Source organism: Oryx dammah, unplaced genomic scaffold, assembly GCF_014754425.2.
Source record: "Oryx dammah isolate SB20612 unplaced genomic scaffold, SCBI_Odam_1.1 HiC_scaffold_2, whole genome shotgun sequence".
Classification (NCBI taxonomy): domain Eukaryota; kingdom Metazoa; phylum Chordata; class Mammalia; order Artiodactyla; family Bovidae; genus Oryx; species Oryx dammah.
The window spans coordinates 20180791-20204327 of record NW_024070186.1 but is presented as its reverse complement, the minus strand read 5'-3'; the positions used below and the strand labels follow the sequence as shown (position 1 = coordinate 20204327).

At 36.6% G+C, this 23537-nt stretch overlaps 1 protein-coding gene across 1 annotated transcript in view; it reads right to left on the bottom strand.

Annotated features, from left to right (window-relative positions):
* DNAJC13 (DnaJ heat shock protein family (Hsp40) member C13) overlaps positions 1-23537 on the bottom strand; it is a 155669-nt gene that overhangs the window by 14646 nt on the left and 117486 nt on the right. The window contains exons 41-51 of the mRNA XM_040232721.1: positions 18085-18252; positions 16974-17087; positions 15417-15533; positions 14118-14295; positions 9323-9414; positions 7676-7775; positions 5686-5760; positions 5343-5455; positions 1846-2015; positions 1633-1675; positions 996-1169 (exon numbers count right to left, since the gene is read on the bottom strand). Of these exons, the coding sequence (XP_040088655.1) occupies positions 996-1169; positions 1633-1675; positions 1846-2015; positions 5343-5455; positions 5686-5760; positions 7676-7775; positions 9323-9414; positions 14118-14295; positions 15417-15533; positions 16974-17087; positions 18085-18252 (1344 nt within the window). The remainder of the gene's footprint in view (positions 1-995; positions 1170-1632; positions 1676-1845; positions 2016-5342; positions 5456-5685; positions 5761-7675; positions 7776-9322; positions 9415-14117; positions 14296-15416; positions 15534-16973; positions 17088-18084; positions 18253-23537) is intronic.

Genomic DNA, 23537 nt, shown 5'->3' with positions numbered 1-23537 from the left:
CAGATATTTCTATTTAGAGATCATCTCTCAAAAAATATTAGTAGATATTTTTAGGTAATGTTACAGAATTGTCAGTATTGCAGAACATCAATAATTCAGGAAAATGCAACAACTAGTGGAATATTTTCCCCAGTTCTGTAAAAATCAGAGGAAAGAGAAATCGTGACTAGAGAAAGAGATATATGTAAATATCTGGCATACTGTTTATATTTTTTAAAAAGTCTTGAAAAGCTAATGATACCAACTAATGATTTCTAAGTACTTGAGATTATACTAAGTACTTCACATTTATCAAAACTCATGAAAACTTCAGCCTTAGAGGCAGATGCTGTGACCTTTCTATGATGCAACTGAGGCAGAGTCGGGAGGTATTACTCCAGGCCACAGAGCTTTATCAGTGATGGTCCCGGCATCCAGGACCATCTAACAACACAGGCTCTTAGCCACCTCGAAAGCCAGCTTTTTAAATTAATTCAACAACAATCACATACCTCAGCCACCAGGGAAGTCCAATTATTTTCAATATGTAGATTCAAATTACAAAACTTTCTATTTCAGGGTTTATGACTGGCCAAACCAAGACCAAGTCTTTCTTACTCACTCTTGCTTTCCTGCTAGCCTTTGAGCATAGGTACAGGGTTCATTCATTTATCAGTAGTTAAGACTCTCCTGTCAATTTCTTTAGCTGAGTGAAGAATATGCCCTAGCAAGACACACTTCCATTTAGATTTCTACACTAAACCTTTAGGTTTCTCCTTAAAAACCACACAATCACTGGAAATGGGATGGCAGAAACCTTTCAGAACCTCTGCAATTGTTCTTCAGACTAAAAAGTTTCACTTTTGATGAAGCATATATGAATTTAAGTGTGGGGGCTACACTGAAAGAGGTAGCCAATTCTTAACGTGTGGTCAATGAGAATGGTGTTTTAACAGAAACACTGCCAAAATATTTAGCAAAATATGTGATATGTCTGACTGATGACTAAAGCTTACATGAGGACTGTTCTTTTCCAGAAGCTCAGTTAACTTTTCTAGCAGTGCAGTAAGAAATTCTCTAGGCTTTCTTAGAACCCAAGCTGGTTGTGCAATAAAGATTCTCAAGAAAACTCCTCCAACAGCAAGTTCACCTTCTGCTTCTCCAAACACCACAGCAAAATCTTCAGGCAACTTTAAATAGAGAAAGAATAGTCAAGTCATTTACTAATCATTAGTTGTATTGAGTTGGGCAGAAAAGTCTGTTTGGGCACCAAACAGACTTTTTTGCCCAGCCCAATACATTAACAAGAAAGAAATATAAAACCCTATTAAAGAAATCTTCATGCAATGAACTAGGCTTTAAATAGTCATTAATACAATCAAGTCAAAATTATTTATTTTCACTTGATAAATTTCTATAAAAGTTCCTTTGATTAAGTTACTCTTTTCAGAAAAAGTCCTTTGATTAAGATCCTCCAAAAGTGAATATTCCTACTTTTTTGTTTTAATGTTTAAAACCTTGTTTTCCAGGGGAAGATTTAAGTATCTTAGTAACAAAGCAAAGGATGGCTTTATACTCACTTAGCAGGAACTTAAAACAATAAATTTACAGTAAAATATAAAATTCCTTCCTCTGAATAAAAGTATACTTTACCTTCCAGGTTACGTCAGGGTTGTCTTGCTGATTTTTAAAGTGCCTTGGGAAAAAAAAAAAGAAGGAAAGGACATCAAACTTTAGTCATAAGACACACATTCATTAACCTTTATAGAGTAAGTCTTGGAGAGGTGACCGACAATGTGGAAAATGTTTGCCTCCCTGGTGACTCCACCTGAAGGTCCTAAGTTGTTCATATGTGTCTTTACTTACTCAAGCATCATTTCTCTAACTGTCGTGGACACTTTATCTCTGGAACTATCATTCCAAATTAACTCAGGATTTTCATGCGTTCCTTCAAAAATATGGACAGCAGCTTCAGGGTTGTCTCTCATGGCATCCATAAAAACACTTGGGAGAAATTTCATCAATGTAATTCGAACCTGGATGAGGAAATTTGAGGAAAAAAAAAAGACCTATTGAAAACATCGCAATATTTGGTTTGCTTTACATTTCTCTAAGAATGATGCTATAATGTGTGTTAAGGCTGATACGGGCCAAAAGTCCTGGATAACAGATAAACCCTGGTTTATGGTGGCTCAATAGTAAAGAATCCACCTGCCAGTGCAGGAGACGCAGAAGGCTCAGGTTCAATCTCTGGGTTGGGAAGATCCGATTTCTGGAGAAGGGGATGGCAACCCACTCCAGTATTCTTGCCTGGAAAACCCCATGGACAGAGGAGCCTGACGGGCTTGTGGGACAGCAAAGAGTCAGACACAACTGAGTACGTACACACATGCAAAGGTCACAAGACTCACTACGACCTCCTACTACTTACCTATCTGGGTTAATTTCCTCTCTCCGCCTCAAATTTAAGTAACGTTAAGAAATTCAGCACCACTGGTGTGTGAAGTTCCCAGAGCACATCAACCTACCAGATCCTGCCCTGCACATGCTGTCCCCTCTTCTCAGAAAGCTCTCAGCTGATCTGTACCTCCACCCCTCCCCAAAACCCCCCACACCCTCACAAATTCTTCTCCTGCTTTGTGTTACACAAGTCATTTTTAGTACCATGTTTTACATTTCACTGTGCCTTTCCCCAAAAAGGATTTAAAAAGCAACTTAAAAAAATAACATCCAACACACACATACAAACTGAAAATTAGTGTGAGACATAAGGACAAAAGGAAAGTGAAGGTTGAGAAGACAAGTTTTCCCTCAGATCTTCACACAGTTTTATCTCCTTTGTGTGATTCAAGTCTATGTTAAATCTCATCTTATAGAAACCTTTCCTGGCCCAGTCTGTCTTGTCAGTGCCTCTATTTTCATTCCCTGGCACAAGCTGATACTCCAAAACTTATCTGAACGAATGAGACTAATGTACCAACTAGTACATAAAGAAAATATCAAAAGCTCTGTATAACTGCAAGCAATATATAATAAATTTAGCCTTGAACTTCCTGGCAGTCAATGAACTAAAGGAAACAATATCAGTCACATGATAGAGAACATCCACAAAATAGGATGTATGTCACTCTCTTGGTCAAATTGACCTAAGATGTAAATACAAGAGTTAAAACTATAAAACACCTAGGAAAAAACAGAGGCATAGGTTTTTGTAACTCTGGATTAGATAATGGCTTTTATATAATAAAAGCACAAGCTATAACAACAAAGACACACTGGACTTCGTCAAAATTAAACAACAAGAAAGTGGAAAAACATCTACAAAATGAGAGAAAATATTTATAAATCATATATCTGATAAGGGACTGGTATCCAAAATACATAAAGAACAATTACAACTCAACAGTAAAAAGACAACAATTAAAAAATGAGCAAAGAATGAGAATAGACATTTCTCAAAAAAAAGACATACAAATGGCCAATAAGCACTTGAAAAGGTATTCAGCATCATTAGGCACCAGGGAAATGCAAAGCAAACCCTGATACAGCACACTTCACACCCACTAGGATGACCACACTCAATGAAGATCTATATAGTAAGTGTTAAAGAGGTGGATATCACCATCAGCGGTGGTATGTAAAATGGTGCAGCCACTGTGGAAAATAGTCTGATAATTCCTTGAAAGGTTAAAAATAGTGTTACCATATTACCCAGAAATTCTACTCTCAGAGAAATAGAATACATATCCACACAAAAACTTGTACACATGTGTTCACAGCAGCATCACACAGAATAGCCAAAAACTAGAAATAATCCATGTGTCCATTTTCAATCAATAAATGGAAAAACAAAATGTGGTGTAAGTATAGGGAAGTGACTGCTAAATTAGGAAATGGGTCTTTTTCCTGCTTTGATGAAAATGTTTTAAAACTGACTATTGTTGCCCAAAACATTGAATTGTATACTTCATGTGTGTGAATTTGTATGGCATGTCAATTACATCTGAATAAAATTATAAAAATGGAAAAGAAGTTTACTGACCCCAGTTCTAGACTCTCTTGTTGCAAATCATTCAATTGAGGAGATTATATTTTTTCCTATATAGAAAATTTAAGTACAAATATATTCACCTTGGTAAAATTTGTCCCTCATATATTTCAAAGGTTAAAAAATTACTAAAGAGCTCAAAAATTAATTCTAGTACATATTTGAAACATCTAAAACATTATTTAAAATGTAACAGTGGACATTATAGTTATGTGCTACCCAACTCTAGCTTTAAGAAAACTCAGTATTAAATATCAATATTCATGATTTTATGGGCCCTTGCTGCTGCTAAGTCGCTTCAGTCGTGTTCGACTCTGCAACCCCATAGACGGCAGCCTATCAGGCTCCCCCATCCCTGGGATTCTCCAGGCAAGAATATTGGAGTAGGTTGCCATTTCCTCCTCCAATGCGTGGAAGTGAGAAGTGAAAGGGAAGTTGCTCAGTTGTGTCCGACTCTTAGCAACCCCACGGACTACAGCCTACCAGGCTCCTCCATCCATGGGATTTTCCAGGCAAGAGTACTGGAGTGGGGCCCTTGCTACAGGCACCCAAATGTAATGTTCCTTATCCATTAACCCTACTGATGACAGATTATTAGCCATATTCCCCAGTATGGCATATTCCAGGTCTTGTGACATATTCTCAATATCTAAATCAGGAGATCAGGTAAGAAAAAAACACAACTGAATCTAGCTTGTTTTCTGTAAGGGGGTGCTCAAGAGCCTTTATTTCATATTTGGGCTGGCACAGACAGTGCTTCAGTGAGCATTACTTCATGTGAAACTGATTCAATAACAGAAGAAGGAAACTTTGATTACAACTGTGTCTGGATGCAATTCTACTTAGAAGTTTTATTCTAATAGGTTTCTGCTCTATGAACTGAACCACAGTTCCACAGATCATTTTGTCTTCTCCAGATTCTTAATGAGAGATCTCCCTGGAGAGAGGAGAAGCAAAGGCACTGTAATACTTGCACAAGCCAATTCTCAAAGTGTGAAATCTAACCTATCTATCTTCTGTCACAACTTAAAATATACTTTCAAAATATGTTTTGGCTCCTTCAAGGGAGATGAACAGTTTCATCACCATAATTCAAACACTCTCTTAAGACTTCTCAATTCTAGTGCAGGTTCCCTGATAATAATTTTTCTCTAACTAGTAATATATAGGAATAATTCAGGTATGTCAATCTTTCAACTTTCATATCAAGTCATTTCTTTACTATTTCAGACTTTGGTAATCCTCATGAAATTAGTTACCGAAGTAATAGAGCTTTAATAATTAGTTTCTTTCTAAGAACCCATTTTGTGCTCACCTTTGGACCTATTAGTTTATCTGCTGTCATTTTAGCAAAAAGTTCTGCTGTCTGGGCTCGAACCTGTGGATGTGTTGAATTGCAGAACATATCTAGTAAATAAATCAAAGCTCCTGTGAAGGAAAAAAAAGCATTAGCATTTATATGCTAAATAAAAAAATATGACTTTTCTAGTCAGTAGAATTTACTTTCAACCTTATTTCAACTCAAAGCAGTTTGTTTTCTTAAAAAAATTGTAAGCCTTCCAAAGCATTCTTCTAGTTTATCAGACTATATAAAGTAGCTCAAAATAAGCTTTACCATTACGAAGCATGACTAGATGAGAAAGCACTCTATATACTACCTCTTGCCATTGCTTCTTTGATAATTTTTGTACTTGATGTCAAAGCATAAAGAGTCTCCAGAACAAGCTGACGACCTGCAGAACAAAAGACATTACAAGAATCGAATCATCATACTACCTTACATTTACTAGGCATCAGTGCCAGGCACTGAACAAGGTGCTTTACAAAGGGCATCATACTTTCAACTTCACAACAACCAGCTAGACAGGTATTGTGGTCTTGCTATGAGTGAGGAATCTGAGATCCAGTTTGAGTAGCCCATGAATTCACAATTAGTGAGTGGTATAACTCAATATACCACTGAGGTATATAGAGATTTACAGAGGTCTGACTTCAAAATCCACACTCATAAGCACGATGCCATACTGTCCTCCTACCTCATTGCTCATTCTGCAAACAAAATCTCACCTCCTGACATCCTAAGGATACTATATTCAGGGATCTATTATTTTTATGTGGTGCTAGTATCTTAGAGAAATGAGTAGGAAGTAGCAGTTGCAAGACACTGTTCCAGTCTAAAACACAATAGCATCCTTCTGCACGAAGTCTGTGCGCTTCTCATCCCTTCCTTGTCATTGAAGTAGACTGGGCAACTGGACTTTACTCTTCCAAAGTCAAGGGGCAACAAGAGACAGGTGACCAGAGGAGTGAAGAGTTGGCAAAGAGGGTGAAGGCTGCCAGGTATTAGGCCAAGACGAAAACCAAGGATGGTAACCAGACTGAGCTAACTTAACAGGCAGGAGAATAAACACTCAAAATGAGACTTTTGTTAAAATGAGACTTCTTTTAAGACAGGAAACAATATTTCACTGAAAACCAGTCACTGTTCTAACCATAAGTTCAAAGGAAAACAAGACTTTGGAAGGGACAGAGGAAGTCAACTATTTTATGTTTTTAATGTTCCTGAGCAAACAGTGAAAGATGATTTAGTCTAAAATACAAATGAGAACAGAGTAGGCTGAGATATCTAAATATCAGCTATTTTACCAGTAAGATTAAAACCATGACTGCAGTATATAAATTCAGTATGAATATACTTTTAAACCATGACTTCTGTAACATTCAATCAGTTTAATTTTGCATTGTTTGTAGCTGTTAAAAACTAATAAAAAAGAAAAACCAACTAAGGCTGTAGGAATGACAAAAAAAATAATAATCTGCTAATAACTTTTAAATGCTGTCATTTAAAAGCTAACAAAAATATTCAATAATGATTGAATTCCACTCAATTCACTGAACATAATACATAACATGTGCAAGGTACTGGGGCAGAAAACGAGTGAGACTGGTTGCTGCTCTCAGGGAGGCAGACAGGTGTGAAGTCAAGATTAATGTGACTTCCGAAGGGCTGGCAAAGCTGACTGAGCACTGCATGTTGATGGGGAAGTGACAAAGTTGGAGTTATATCACAACTGTCTTTGAAAAGCAATCTCAAGGTTGATCTAACACAACTACACACTTATTTGAGACATAACTACAGTGTGTAAGGAGTCTATATTATTGCAGGCTGTACTCAAGAAATCAGGTTGCTATATTTTTAAAAACTGATCTCATCTGGTGCTAACAGTTACTATAAGCATCAAATCAGTAAAGGACAAATAATGCAGGACTGAACTTTAAGTAAAACATAAGGTGATTTTTATATTAAGCATTTTTTTCTATCACACAAGTTTAACTGAGTGTTTTTTTTAATAAAACATGGAGTATCAGTTAATTCTCAATCATTCATATGTAGCTTATACTTAGCAAATTGAAAATCCTAGATTATTTTCATTTGCTTTTGGATCTCTATCGTCTCTTCCAACTTTGGATGTGGAAATACAAAATAGTTAACTTCTGTAAAAATAAACTAGGAAGACAAATCTAATATAAAGAATACCACTTAAAATACTTTAAAACACTATGTTGGAGGTTTTGCATCATCTATGTAACTGCTCCCCTCTATGCTGACTGTGCTGTGGTTCTGAAAATTCCAGTGAATATACATACTTGATGGCAAAGAATGCAGAAGAGCCAATAAACTGGACAAAACCATTGATTCAGCAATATTGTTGACACAGTCTTGGTTAGACGTCACTATATTCACAACCTGAAAATCAATCAATAGGACAGTAAGAGTTCTGGAAATAACTTCAAACCTAAACAAATTAAGGCAAATTAGTCAGACCTAAATAAACTTAAGGTTTATTACCAAAATGAGAAAAATGCTTGGAGGACAAAATATTTAACTTTTAAGCAAGAATTTAATTCTTAAAAATTGGCTTTATTACTTTGCTCTTTTGAGAATAAAAAATGTTAATGCTAGTGTGTGTGTGTTTGTATATATCAGTTTTCTATTAACTTAAAGGTAACAATCAAATATAACAACCTAAACAAATATTTTAGCACTAATTCACAATCCTTAGGCTTATAAGAAGCCTTCAATTCTACACCGGTTCATGTTCCAGAATTATGGTGTACACTATTGTGTTTTCCAATTGGAGATTTGGGGTGGGAAGTGATTAGCAAGATAATCATCTTCACTACTTGGACTTTTTCTTTTAGAGGGAGAAAGTAAATGTCTCCGGTGTCCAGTACAATATATTAGGTCTATCTTTCTATTATAAAGAAATAGGCATGTTTTTCTTCAAAAGAAGATGACCGCTCAAGTCTAACTTATACATCTAAACTTATACATCTAAAGATTAATGCCACAATTTGAACCATGTGGTCAGCATCTCAAAGAAAAATATCACAGACAATGCTTATCTTAAAAATTACAAAGTACTTGAAGGAATTAAGTGGAGAAGCATGCATTTCAAAGAAAAGACTATGCTTGTTAAGCTGTTGACCAATTTAACCTTTATTATTTTATTAAACATTTTTTAAACCAATATGCAATCTAAGAACACTTAATCATTCATAAAGTTCACTGCTACTGAAAGGTTGAATTTGGTGTTCTTTATAATAAATCGCGTGTGTTACAATAAGCAGGATCACATGAAAAAAGATCCTGGGTGTTCACTCTGGGTTGCCTAGACAAGGAGTACCCTGTGACCAAGGTCTTCCTGCTTCTTCCAGAGGAAAAGGCTCCACACAAACAGCTTCCTACAGGACCAATGATTTCATTCTCCTGAAGGAAGGCCCTCCAACCACTCTTGGACCTCTAAGACCCACAGGTTCTGGGTAGCTGGATAGGATGCTTTTGTACCAGACCCATAAGAAGGGAGAGCAACTGAGGGAGATGGAACACAAACTCACAGTGTGTAGCTTGGTCTCAACATGTCTCTCTGAGGAAAAACAGAGATCTTGGAAAGTTCTGCTCCCTTTTTTTGTCATCTGTGGCTTCCAAGCATCCCGAGTCAAGTCCATTCCTTAACTCATCCCATATGACACTATACAAATGCATCCCAAGTTCTAATTCATGACAGATGATGACCACAGAGGGAAGCACCTTGAACACTGTACAGTATTTGCTCTTCAAAATGGGCATATAATTCAAGTCTTAAAGACATTCACTTGCCTTAATAGGCAAAATGAAAAAAAAAAAAAACCACACAAATTTCCATTCAACTTTAGATGATGATTAATGAAGGTTCAAACCATGTACAGTATGTTGCAGGAAAGACAGCATGCTTTAGAACAAAATTCTTTTACCTCTAAAGCCAACTGCTGCACTTGACCAGCTCCATGGACTCGAAGAAGAGAAAATATTAACTTAAAATGACCAATGCATTCACTTTCAGAGCCTACAAAGAAAAATAAAATGCTTATCTTTTATTTCCAAGCGATGTTCTATCAATCTTCAGGAAACAGATATATTTTGTTTACTGTCAAGTCTGTGGTAAACTTTTCTCAACAACTGTGACATGAAGTGAGTACAGTATCACTAAGGAGAAGTAAATCTTAAGAAGTTAAACAGTATTAAAGTTTCTCTGGTTTGTCTTCATTTCCATCCCAACGTCTAACTAACCAACAGGCTAAAAACAAGAAATTTATCAAATACAATTCAAAAATTAAAAGTGTATAGTGGTACTTTTACGCTTTACTTGTAGACCTCAGAGCTAACCCTGTCAGCCTAATTACATCTGGAGGCAGTGTGACATCATTTGGCTTTTAAGTAAGACTGAGTTAGAACTCTTGTCACTTGAGAACTACATTACAGACAAGTTCCAAATCAATTCCCAGGTTTGCAGCAATTTCCTTGTACCTAATATGCCAAAATCAAAAAATGAAGTTTTCTTCAGATTTTATAATACTGTCTTTAAAAACATCTCCATGTATACCATGGGAATGAAATTTTGTTAGACAACATTTAATTATTGTTGGTTATTTTATTTGAATAATTTGTTGGCAATACAACTATAAATAATAATAGTACTGTAATACATACTGGCAAGAGCAAAGAAGTACAAGAAACATAATATTAAGTGTTAATAAAAAGTTTTGAGGTCTTCAGGTAAGAAACTGAATATTGAAGTAATTTTATATTCCATATTTTATTTCTACATAATACTCTATTTTATATTCTATAGTTTATGTTTCATATTTTATATTCAGGTTTTATGTTGGGTATTTTATCAATATATTCAATCAATTCAGTTGAGTTGCTCAGTTGTGTCCACCTCTTTGCAACCTCATGGACTGCAGCACACCAGGCTTCCCTGTTCATCACCAACTCCTGGAGCTTGCTCAAACTCCTGTCCGTGACGCCATCAAACCATCTCATCCTCTGTTGTCCCCTTTTCCTCCTAACTTCAATCTTTCCTAGCACTTTTCTAATGAGCCAGTTCTTCATGTCACACGGCCAAAATAGTGGAGCTTCAGTTTCAGCATAAGTGCTTCCAATGAATAAACAATATTGATTTCCCTCAAGATTGACTGGTTTGATCTCCTTGCAGTTCAAGGAACTGCCAAGAATTTATCCAACACCACAGTTCAAAACATCAATTCTTTGGTGACCAGCTTTCTTTTGGTCTAACTCTCATATCCATACATGACTACTGGAAAAACCATAGCTTTGACTAAATGGACCTTAGTCGGCAAAGTAATGTCTCTGCTTTTTAATATGCTGTCTAGATTGGTCATAGCTTTTCTTTCAAGAAGCAAGCATCTTTTAATTTCATGGCTGCAGACATGATCTGCAGTGATTTTGGAGCCCAAGAAAATAGTCGGTCACTGTTTCCATCATTTCCCCACCTATTTGCCACAAAGTGATGGAACTGCAAGCCATGACCTTTGTTTTTTGAATGTTAAGCCAGTTTTTTCACTCTCCTCTTCAAGCCTGCTCTTTCATCAAGCGGCCGGCTCTTTAGCTCATTTTTGCTTTCTTCCATAATGGTGGTGTCATCTGCATATCTGATGTTATTCATATTTCTCTTTGCAATCTTGATTCCAGTTTCTGCTTTATCCAGCCTGGCATTTCATATGATGTACTCTGCATATAAGTTAAAAAAAGCAAGGTGACAATATACAGCCTTGACGTACTTCTTTCCCAATTTGGAACCAGTCTATTGTTTCATGTCCAGTTCTAACTATTGCTTCTTGACTTGAATACAGGTTCCTCAGGAGGCAGGTAAATTGGTCTGGTATTCCCATCTCTTTAAGAATTTTCCACAGTTTGTTGTGATCCACACAGTCAAAGGCTTTGGCGTAGTCAATAAAGCAGAAGTAGATGTTGTCCTGGAATTCCTTTGCTTTTTCTATGATCCAACGGATGTTGGCAATTTGATTTCTGGTTCCTCTGCCTTTTCTAAATCTAGCTTGAACATCTGAAAATTCTCAGTTCATGTACTGTCAAACCTCACTTGGAGAATTTTGAGTGTAACTTTACTAGTATGTGAGACGAGTGCAATTTTGTGGTAGTTTGAACATTCTTTGGCATTGCCTTTCTTTGATACTGGAATGAAAATTGACCTTTTCCACTGCTGTGGCCACTGCTGAGTTTTCCAAATTTGCTGACATATTGCAGGCAGCACTTTAACAACATCATTTAGGATTTGAAATAGCTGGAATTCCATCACCTCCACTAGCTTTGTAGTGATGCTTCCTAACACCCACTTGACTTTGCACTCCAGGATATCTGGCTCTAAGTGAGTGATCACATCATTATGGTTATCTGGGTCATTAAGATCTTTTTTTGTATAGTTCTTCTGTGTATTCTTGCCACCTCTTAATATCTTCTGCTTCTGTCCTACTGTGCCCATCTTTGCATGAAATGTTTCCTTGGTATCTCTAATTCTCTTAACGAGATCTCTAGTCTTTCCCATTCTATTGTTTTCCTCTATTTCTTTGCACTGATTGCTGAGGAAGGTTTTCTTCTCTCCTTGCTATTCTATGGAACTCTGCATTCAGATGCTTATATCTTTCCTTTTCTCGTTTGCCTTTAGCGTCTCTTCTTTACTCAGCTATTTATAAGGCCTCCTCAGACAACTGTTTTGCCTTCTTGCTTTTCTTTTCCTTGGGGATGGTTTTGATTACCGCCTCCTGTACAATGTCACAAACCTCCATCCATAGTTCCTCAAGCACTCCATCTATCAGATCTAATCCCATGAATGTATTTGTCACCACTGTATATAATTGTAAGGGATTTGATTTAGGTCATACTGAATGGCTTAGCAGTTTTCCTTACTTTCTTCAATTTAAGTCTAAATTTGGCAATAAAGAGTTCAAGATCTGAGCAACAGTCAGCTCCTGGTCTTCTTTTTGCTGACTGCATAGAGCTTCACCATCGTTGGCTGCAAAGAATACACTCAATCTGATTTTGGTATTGACCATCTGGCGATGTCCATGAGTAGAGTTATCTCTTGGGTTGTTGGAAGAGTGTGCTTGCTACAACCAGTGTGTTCTCTTCACAAAACTCTGTTAATATTTGCCCTGCTTCATTTTCTCCTCCAAGGCTAAACAAACTTGCCTGTTACTCAGTAACCCTTGACTTCCTACTTTTGCATTCCGTCCCTATGATGAAAAGGCCATCTTTTTTGGGTGTTCTGGAAGGTCTTGGAGGTCTTCAGAGAACTGTTCAAGTTCAGCTTTTTCAGGATTAGTGCTTGGGGCACAGACTTCAATTACTATGATACTGAATGGTTTGCCTTGGAAATGAACAGAGATCTTTCTGTTGTTTTGAGACTGCACCCCAGTACTGCATTTTGGACTCTCTTGTTGACTATGAAGGCTACTCCATTTCTTCTAAGGGATTCTTGCCCACAGGAGTAGACATAATCATCATCTAAATTACATTCATCCATTCTGCTCCAATTTTGTTCACTGATTCTTAAAATGTTGATGTTCACTCTTGCCATTCCGTTTGCCCACTTCCAATTTACCTTGATTCATGGACCAAACATTCCAGGTTTCTACGCAATATTGTCATTTACAGCATTGGACTTTACTTTCATCACCAGATATATCCAAAACTGGGTGCTGTTTTCACTTTGGCTCATCCTCTTCATTCTTTCTGGATCTATTTCTCTGCTCTTCTCCAGTAGCATACTGGGCACCTACTATCCTGGGGAGTTCATCTTTAAGTGTCACATCTTTTTACCTTTTCATAGTGTTCCTGGAATTCTCCAGCCAAGAATACTGAGGTGGTTTGCCATTCCCTCTCCAGTGGACCATGTTTTGTCAGAACTCTCCACCATGTCCCGTCCATCTTGGGTGGCCCTACACAGCATGGTTCATAGTCTCATTGAGTTAGACAAGGCTGTGGTCCATGTGATCAGTTTGGTTAGTTTTCTGTGATTATGGTTTTCATTCTGTTTCCCCTCTGAGAGATAAGAGGCTTGTGCAAGGTTTCTAATGGGAGGGACTGGCTGTAGGGCAAACTGGGTCTTGCTCTGATGGGTGAGGCCATGCTCAGTAAATCTTTAATCCAATTTTCTGTTGATGGGTGGGGGGCTATGTTCCCTCACTGTATATATATGCCGTATTTAGTACCAAAGTTAGATTGGAATAAGCTTTCAGACTTTTAGTCCAGCATATTCCCTGAAGTCAGGCAAGAGTGATAATGTTACTATAAATGTCTTTCTTAAAGATGTTTTAAGAATGACAATTCTCATTTTATTATTTCAATTTTCAAGCACCAAAAACTTCAGGCATTTTTTTTTTTTAAGTATGGCATTGTAGGGACCAGTGGTGGAAAACTTAAATAACCTCATCAATAACTCTAACTCAAGCACTTATACCTTGTATGTCAATTTATGTCATCAATGTGGTTTTACACTATCAAGTTATTCTGCCTTTTCAACTTATTGAAACTCATTTGCTCTTAGAGATATGAATTCTAAGCATGATGACTGACCTCTCTTTCCAGCTTATTATTTAGAGGTAAAAATATTATGGGGTCAATAACCAAGCATAATTTTCCCAGAGTTTTCCTGGTAAAATTGAGAACTGGTAATTTTAGGGCTCTTCTGTTTTAAGGATCTTATTTGTCAAGGGTACAGTCACATACCTGGATTATATTTTATAACATTCCTCAGAGCCTCCAAAGCCATTTCAACTCTTGGCAAGCGGTCTCCATGTTGCTCTGACTCCACTTTTGCAGCATGAGTGATAGCCATGAAGGTGTGGAGGTACTGGGCCTGGGAGCCTATATAATCCAAGAGACTTGCAGCAAATGCTTTTGGAACCTAAATCAAGTAGAAAAATATTTAGAAACATGTGTGTCCTTAGAAATAACCTATAACAAAGACTTCACAGTAAAAGCAACAATGAAACATTTCAAGTCATGGAAGTTATTAAATTATACAGACACAAGAAAATACCTATGCATTAAATGAGAACTGAGGAGAAAAGGGATAAAACTCAACAGCATTAGAAAATGTTTATCACTGTTGGCCTAAATCCATTAGAAATCTGATTTACTCCCTTCAGTAACACAGTATAATAACTCTGTGATAAGAATATGCCCCTACTTTACCGAGATAATTAATAGTATGATATGTAACTTCTATAAATTAGTTGCATTTTTACATTTAAAAATTATATATATTAGATTATAAATTTAAAAGGAAGTTTTCAAAGAGACTTCACAAATCACTGAACTCATTCTTCTTAGCAGCTATTTTTATATATCATTCTGTGATAAATAACATACATCACAGTTTAGTAAATTCCTTTTTCCAAGAGCAAACTCTAAAACAAAGCCTCACTTCTTTCTTTCTTACAAACCAATCAACAACCGAACCTTTATCACCCCCTCCAAAAAGCTATAACAAAACTTTCCTATGTGATCCCTAGGAACTAAGGAAAGAAAAGATTATTTGCTTCTGGAAGTGATTAGGGGTCATCACAAGAAATAACCTGATGTGACCCAGTCATCTTCTAAAAATTCTCTTTGCTCTCTCCTTCTATTTTCTTAATTTCTTTTAAAAACTGGCCAGAGATAGACTACTATCTGGTGGTCTGATATTTAACATAATGGAGTGAGTATGTAAAAGGACTTACAGTTCCACAAGAGACTGCAGAGCTGCAGACATATATACATGATACAGTGGGGGTAGTATTATGCATAAAATATAAGAAATAGCTGGGAAAGGAATAAATCCTTACTCATGAATCCATTAAATTCCCCAACATTCAAAACAAAAAGTCTCATAAGTTATCAATGGTCATCCTATCACATACCCAAGTTAGCATAAAATATTTGGCAAAAAACAGATATTATTTCAATATATACAGTGTGAATAAACCAGCAGCTTTTAATAACAAATGATCAAGTTACAGACAAAATCAAAAGTAGAGAGCTTACCTCAAGGGGGAAAGTAGGGACTTCATTATAGACCCTAACAAAAATCTCCCCTACGATAAGTTCTTTGGCATGATCACTGTAGACAAATTCTGATCCATAAGTTTTGTCACAGTCACCCTTTAAAAAAAAGAAAACTAATTGTTAGATATAAATCAGAATCATTAGTGTGTAGTTTATAAATCTATCCATATTCAGTTTAATAACTTATCAGATAAATAACTTCAATAAATAACTAAAGATCCATTCATTTTTCCATAGGAGAAAAATGTGGTGGGATACACATCACAGCACTTAATGCAGTTTTAACATTTATAATTAGTAATATGGACTCTGGAAAAGGCATGCATGCATGAACATGTGTTAGTCACTTAGTCATGTCCGACTCTGTGACCCTTTGTAGTGTAGCCCACCAGGCTCTTCTGTCCATGGGATTTTTCAGGCAAAAATACTGGAATGGGTTGCCATTTCCTCCTCCAAGGGATTATTCTAACCCAGGGATCAAAACTGTATCTCCTGTAGCAGGCAGATTCTTTACCTGCTAAACCATCAGGGAAGCCCCTAACAGAGTTATATTATATATAGGCAGAGAGTTATGTTATTTTTTAGTCCAAAATTGAAACATTTTAAAATTTCAAAAGATCACTGAGGTCAGCCAACGAAGTATCTTAGGCCTAGTGTTTACAAGCAAATATGACATGTGGCTCTCCTCTCAGCAGACATTTGGCCTGGTCAGATATAGGGTGATAGAATTAAGAGATGAACATGTCTGAACTGGTTTTAAAAAGTAATACATTAAGTGATAAAAGTGCAAGAAAACAGGGTCTCTGAATTTAAAAAGCAAGGTAATATATCAGTTGACAAATCAAGAAGAATTTCCACTTAAGGACAAAGAAAAAGATAGGAAAACAGGAAAGGAACTGGGAAAAAAATAGCCCCAAGAAGATTTTGGTTGAAATTACATAAAATTTAGATTGGACTGAAATAATATGTAAAAGTGTAAAATAAACTGTAAAGAAAAGTGAATGCTCCTCTGTCCATGGGATTCTCCAGGCAAGAATACTGGAGTGGATCACCATTTCCCTCTCCAGGGGATCTTCCCGACACAGGACTCGAACCTGGGTCTCCTGTATTGCAGGCAGATTCTTTACCAACTGAGCTAGGAGGGAAGCAGGAATAAACTGTAAAGGGCTAAACAAAGAAAGAATGATATTCTCTCTCTTCTGGTAAAAAAACAGATGATATGTAGAAATCTGAGACTGGTTCTTCCTAGTTCTGCAATTCTCAAAACTTCTATCAATGAAGAGCTCTGAGTGACTATCATGAAATGAGTGGTAAGCCAAGTTTTGCATAATCCAGGACACTGAGTGACGGTTACTCTTTAATGAAGTCCAAACTCACAAACATAAATGTCTTCTAAACCATCAAGATTCAACCGTCTAGTTATGTATTATCCAGGCCAACTCCTTATTTCCTATTCTACTCTCTGTCTTTTGATTTTTTCTTACTTACTACCTTCTCCACTATAAGGTGGCAGGATGCAAGAAATTATTAACTTACTTTTTTAATCATGCTTTCCTGCTGAGATTCAAGAAATTCAAGTAGTTCTGCTCTTGTAGAATTGTTCCATATCAAATAGGGGCTCTCTGTGTTACTATTAAGCATCTTCAAAATCTAGAAGACAGAATATTACTGTTTTATAATATTTAGGAAAAATATTGAAGTTATCATTCATTTAAATTGTCTATGACACACCAAGCTCTGTAACAGGAACCTTAAGTACAATAGGCTTGATTAATTTTAACAAGTTTGAAAATATAATGTTTACCATTCTGCAGCTGAGAAAAATCAAGACTTCTCTGACAAAGATCAAATTATTTGTTCCAGGTCTCACAACATTTAAGTGGTGAAACTGGAATTCAAATTTGAGTCTGTTTTCACATCTCATTCTTAACATTTGCTCTGCTTTGGTGAAAATCACACACGATATTTTATTAAAGCATTTTATAAACAGTAAATATAAGCTTAAAAAGAATACCACACAATCTTTATATACATATATTTGAAAACAAAATCTAAGTCTTTATGAAGCATACTCCTAGAAAGGGAAGTAGAATTTATGGGCAGAGATTCAGTTCCAATTTTCTCAGCCAAACTCTGATTCAAGGCTGCATTAAGTAGTTCTGCAGACATAAGCTTATGCCTGCTTAGCCATCTACAGTACTTTCCCTTTGTGTCACTCTACTCAATTTTAAGTGTACACATACACAGTTAACTCTCCTTTAAATGTTTTTTTGTGGGGAGGGAGAGTGGGGGTGTGTGTCTCATGGCTTGCAGGATCTTATTTCCTCAACCAGGGCCTGAATCCAGGCCCTTGACTTGAATCCAAATCCTGACCACTGGACCATCAGGGAATTCCCTAAGTTTTTTCACTTTACATTTTCTGAGCTTTGTGCTAGGAGGAAAGAAGGGAGTTATTATCCCCAGACGTATAGAGCTGCTATCATCAGCACCAAGGCACAATAACCAAATTTCTTAGTTGAGAGAACAAGTGTGTGTGAGCATTTTCAATTTTTAGGTTTCTGAGAGCAATCGACATTGTTATATTCCTCTATTATGTAGAGGATCTTGCAATATTTATCAAAACCCAGGCTAACTCTGAAGCACATACCTCAGTAGCACTAATAACAGCAAGTTTTCTAGCAACGTAGGGGGTCAGCATGCCAGCTAAACTTTTCCTTATGGTTGGATTTTCTGGTGTTGCTTGTTCTTCAGGCATATAACCTCCAAGGCGACTTAGAGCTCGGACACTCAGTTTGGCAAGGCTGTTGGCTACTTCCTGTTACAAAAAAAATTAACACATTTATTAAAATAGATCTCTTATCAGGCCATAGTACATTTATGGAATCAAAACAGTATGGAACATATTAAGGAAAAGAAAGCAAAGAAAAAGAAACAAAAAAGGTACTGAAGTCCCCAACACTAATGTCAAGTTTATGAAAAGTAAAAGTCAAGAGAATTCAGTACCACCAAATCAGCTTGAAAACAAATGTTAAAGGGACTTATATAGTTAGGAAATACAAGAGAAGAAAAAGATATTAAAAAAAAAAAAAGAAAAACCCAAATAATTAAGAAAATGGCTAAAGGATCATCAGTTCAGTTCAGTTCAGTCGCTCAGTCGTGTCTGACTCTGCGACCCCATGAACTGCAGCACGCCAGGCCTCCCTGTCCATCACCAACTCCCAGACTTCACTCAGACTCACGTCCAACGAGTCAGTGATGCCATCCAGCCATCTCATCCTCTGTTGTCCCCTTTTTCTCCTGCCCACAATCCCTCCCAGCATCAGGGTTTTTTCCAATGAGTCAACTCTTTGCATGAGGTAGCCAAAGTACTGGAGTTTCAGCTTTAGCATCATTCCTTCCAAAGAACACCCACGACTGATCTCCTTTAGAATGGACTGGTTGGATCTCCTTGCAATCCATGGGACTCTCAAGAGTCTTCTCCAACACAAAAGTTCAAAAGCATCAATTCTTCGGCGCTCAGCTTTCTTTACAGTCCAACTCTCACATCCATACATGACCACTGGAAAAACCATAGCCTTGACTAGATGGACCTTTGTTGGCAAAGTAATGTCTCTGCTTCTGAATATGCTATCTAGGTTGGTCATAACTTTCATTCAAAGGAAAGTCTTTTAATTTCATGGCTGCCATCACCATCTGCAATGATTTGGGAGCCCCCAAAAATAAAGTCTGACACTGTTTCCCCATCTATTTCCCATGAAGTTATGGGACCAGATGCCATGAGCTTAGTTTTCTGAATGTTGAGCTTTAAGCCAACTTTTTCACTCTCCTCTTTCATCTTCATCAAGAGGCTTTTTAGTTCTTCTTCACTTTCTGCCATAAGGGTGGTGTCACCTGCATATCTGAAGTTAGTGATATTTCTCCCAGCAATCTTGATCCCAGCTGGTCCTTCTTCCAGCCCAGCGTTTCTCATGATGTACTCCACGAATAAGTTAAATAAGCAGGGTGACAATATACAGCCTTGACGTACTCCTTTTCCTATTTGGAACCAGTCTGTTGTTCCATGTCCAGTTCTAACTGTTGCTTCCTCACCTGCATATATAGGTTTCTCAAGAGGCAGGTCAGGTGGTCTGGTATATATCAATAATTGCCTTACAAATAAATGTATTAAATGCTGCAACCAAAAGACACAGACAGCTGAATGGATACAAAAATAAGACCCATATATATGCTGTCTAGAAGAAATCCACTTCAGACCTAAAGACACATATAATGACTGAAACTGAGAGGGTGGAAAAATATATTCCATGCCAATGTAAACCAAAAGAAAGCTGGACTAGCAATCCTTATATTAGACTAAGGAGACCTTAAAATAAAGAATATTACAAGAGATAAGGAAGGACACTACCTAATGATCAAGGAATCAGTACAAGAGGAAGACATAACAATTGCAAACATCTATCCAACCAACATAGGAGCACCTCAGCACATAAAACAAACAGTAACAGACATAAAAGGAGAAATTGACAGTAACACAATAATAGGAGGAAACTTTAACACCCCGCTTACACCAATGGACAGATCATGAAAACAGAAAATGAATAAGGAAACACAAGTCTTAAATGATACATTAGACAAGATGGATTTCATTGATATCTTCAGGACACTTCATCCAAATATAGAAGAATACACTTCCTTCTCAAGTGCACATGGAACATTCTATTCTCCAGGATACACCACATCTTGGGTCATAAATCTAACCTCAGTAAATTTAAGAAAATTGAAATTGTATCAAGCATCTTCTCTGACCACAATGCTATGAGACGTGACATCAATTACAAGAAAAAAAATGTAAAAAACACAAACATATGGAGATTAAACAATACATTTCTAAATAACAAACTGGTTACTGAAGAAATCAAGGCAAATCAAAAAATTCCTAGAAACAAATGACAAGGAAAACACAACTCAAAACCTATGGGATGCAGCAAAAGCAGCTCTAAGAGGGACGTTTATAGCAACACAATCCTGCCTCAAGACACAAGAAAAGATGAGACAACCTTACACCTAAAACAACTGGAAAAATTATATAAAAAAAAAAAACACAAAAATTAGCAGAAGGAAAGAATCATAAATATCAGAGCAGAAATCAGTGAAAAAGAAATCAAAGAAACAATAGTAAAGGTTAACAAAACTAAAAGATGGTTCTTTGAGAAGATAAAACAGAACTGACAAACCTTTAGCCAGACTCATCAAGAAAAAAAGAGAAGAATCAAATCAACAAAATTAGAAATGAAAAAGGAGAGGTTACGACAGTGCAGACATATAAAGGATTATGAGACTATTATGAACAACTATATGGCAATAAAATGCATAAACTGGAAGAAACGGACAGATTCTTACAAAAGTTCAATCTTCCAAAACTGAACCAGGAAGAAACAGAAACTATGAAAAACCCAATTACAAGCACTGAAATCAAAACTGTGATCAAAAATCTCCCCAAAAAACAAAAGCCCAGGACCAGATGGCTTCACAGGTGAATTCTAGCAAACATTTAGAGAAGAGCTAATGCCTATCCTTCTAAAACTCCTTCAAAAAATTGCAGAGGAAGAAATACTTCCAAACCCATTCTATGAGGCCACCAACACCCTGATACCAAAACCAGACAATAACAACACCCAAAAAAGAAAGCTACAGGCCAATATCACTGATAAACATAGATGTTAAAATCCTCAATAAAATTCTAGCAAACAGATTTCAACAACACATTAAAAAGCTAACACACTATAATAAAGTTGAGTTTATTCCAGGGATGGAAGGATTCTTCAATATAGACAAATCAATCAATGTGATACACCATATAAACCAATTGAAAGATAAACATATGATAATTTCAACAGATGCGGAAAAAGCCTTTGACAAAATTCAGCATGCTTTTATGATCAAAACTCTTCATAAAATGGGCACAAAAGGAACCTACCTCAACATAGTAAAGGCCATATATGATAAGCCCACAACAAACTGTATTTGCAATGGTGAAAAACTGCAACCATTCCCCCTAAGATCAGGAACAAGACAAGGGTGTCCACTCTCACACCTAGGATTCAACATAGCTTTGGAAGTCCTAGCTCCAGAAATCAGAGAAGAAAAAGAAATAAAAGGAATCCAGATTGGAAAAGAAAAGTAAAGCTCTCACTGCAGATGACATGATACTGTACACAGAAAACCTTAGGAAGATACTATCAGAAAATTACTAGAGCTAATCAGTGAATTTAGCAAAGTCACAGGACAGAAAATCAATACACAGAAATCACTTGCATTCCTATATACTAACAATGAAAAATCAGAAAGAGAAATTAAGGAATCAACCCCATTCATGATTGCAACAAAAAGAATAAAATATTTAGGAATACAACTACCTAAGGAGACAAAAAAACTGCATACATAAGACACTGATGAAAGAAATCAAAGATGAGATTAACAAATGGAGAGATATTCCATGTTACTGGGGTGGAAGAATCAACAGTGTGAAAATGACTATACTACCAAACACAATCTACAGATTCAATGCGATCCCTATCAAATTACCAATGGCATTTTTCATATAACTAGAACAACAACAAAAAAAATCCTCACAGTTCATATGGAAATGCAAAAGACCCCGAAGAGCCAAAGCAGTCTTGAGAAAGAGGAATGGAGCTGAAGGAATCAATCTTCCTGACTTCAGACTATACTACAAAGCTAGAGTCATCAAAACAGTATGACACTGGCACAAAAACAGAAATACAGACATGGAACAAGATAGAAAGCCCAGAAATAAACCCACATACCTATGGGTACCTTATTTTTGACAAAGGAGTCAAGAATATACACAGGGGAAAGACAGCCTATCCAATAATTGGTTCTGGGAAAACTGGACAGCTGCATGTAAAAAAATGAAATTAGAACACTTTCCTAATACCGTACACAAAGATAAACTCAAAATGGATTAAAGACCTAAATGTAAGACCAGAAACTATAAAACTCTTAGAGGAAAACATAGCCACAACACTTGATAACATAAATCAAAGCAATATCCTATATAAGCCCTGTCCTAGAGAAATAAAAGCAAAAATAAACAAGTGGGACCTGATTAAACTTACAAGCTTTTGCACAGCAAAGGAAACTATAAACAAGGTGAAAAGACAACCCTCAGAATGGGAGAAAATAATAGCAAATGAAACAATGGACAAAGGATTAATTTCCAAAATATACAAACAGCTCATATAACTCAAGGCCAGAAAAAAAAACAACTCAATCAAAAAGCGGGAGAAAAGACCTAAACAGAAATTTCTTCAAAGAAGACATACAGATGGCTAATAAACACATGAAAAGACGCTCAACACTGCTCATCATTAGATAAGTGCAAATCAAAACTACAATGAGAGATCACTTCACACTGGTCAGAAAGGCCATCATCAGCTAGAGAAGGTGTGGAGAAAAGGGAATGCTCTTGTGCTATTGGAAGGAATGTAAATTGATACAGCCACTATAGAAGATGGTATGGAGATTCCTTAAAAAACTAGAATAAAACCACCGTATGACTCAGCAATCCCACTCCTAGGCATTTCCCCCGAGGAAACCAAAACTGAGAAAGACACATGTACCCTCATGTTCATTGAGGCACTATTTACAATAGCTAGAGCATGGAAGCAACCTAGATGCCCATCGACAGATGAATGGATAAAGAAGTTATATACATATACACAATGGAATATTACTCAGCCATAAAAAGGAACACATTTGAGTCAGTACTAATGAGGTGGATGAACCTATAGCCTACTATACAGAGTGAAGTAAGTCAGAAAGAGAAAGATAAATACCATATACTAACACAAATATAAGGAATTTAAAAAGACTGTACCAAAGAATTTATTTGCAGGGCAGTAGTGAAGAAACAGACATAAAGAACAGACTTAGGGACACAGAAAAGAGGGCAGGAGAGGGTGAGATGTATGGAGAGTAACATGGAAACTTACATTACCATATGTAAAATAGATAGCTAATGGGAATTTGCTGTATGTCTCAGGCAACTCAAACAAGAGCTCTACACCAACCTAGGGG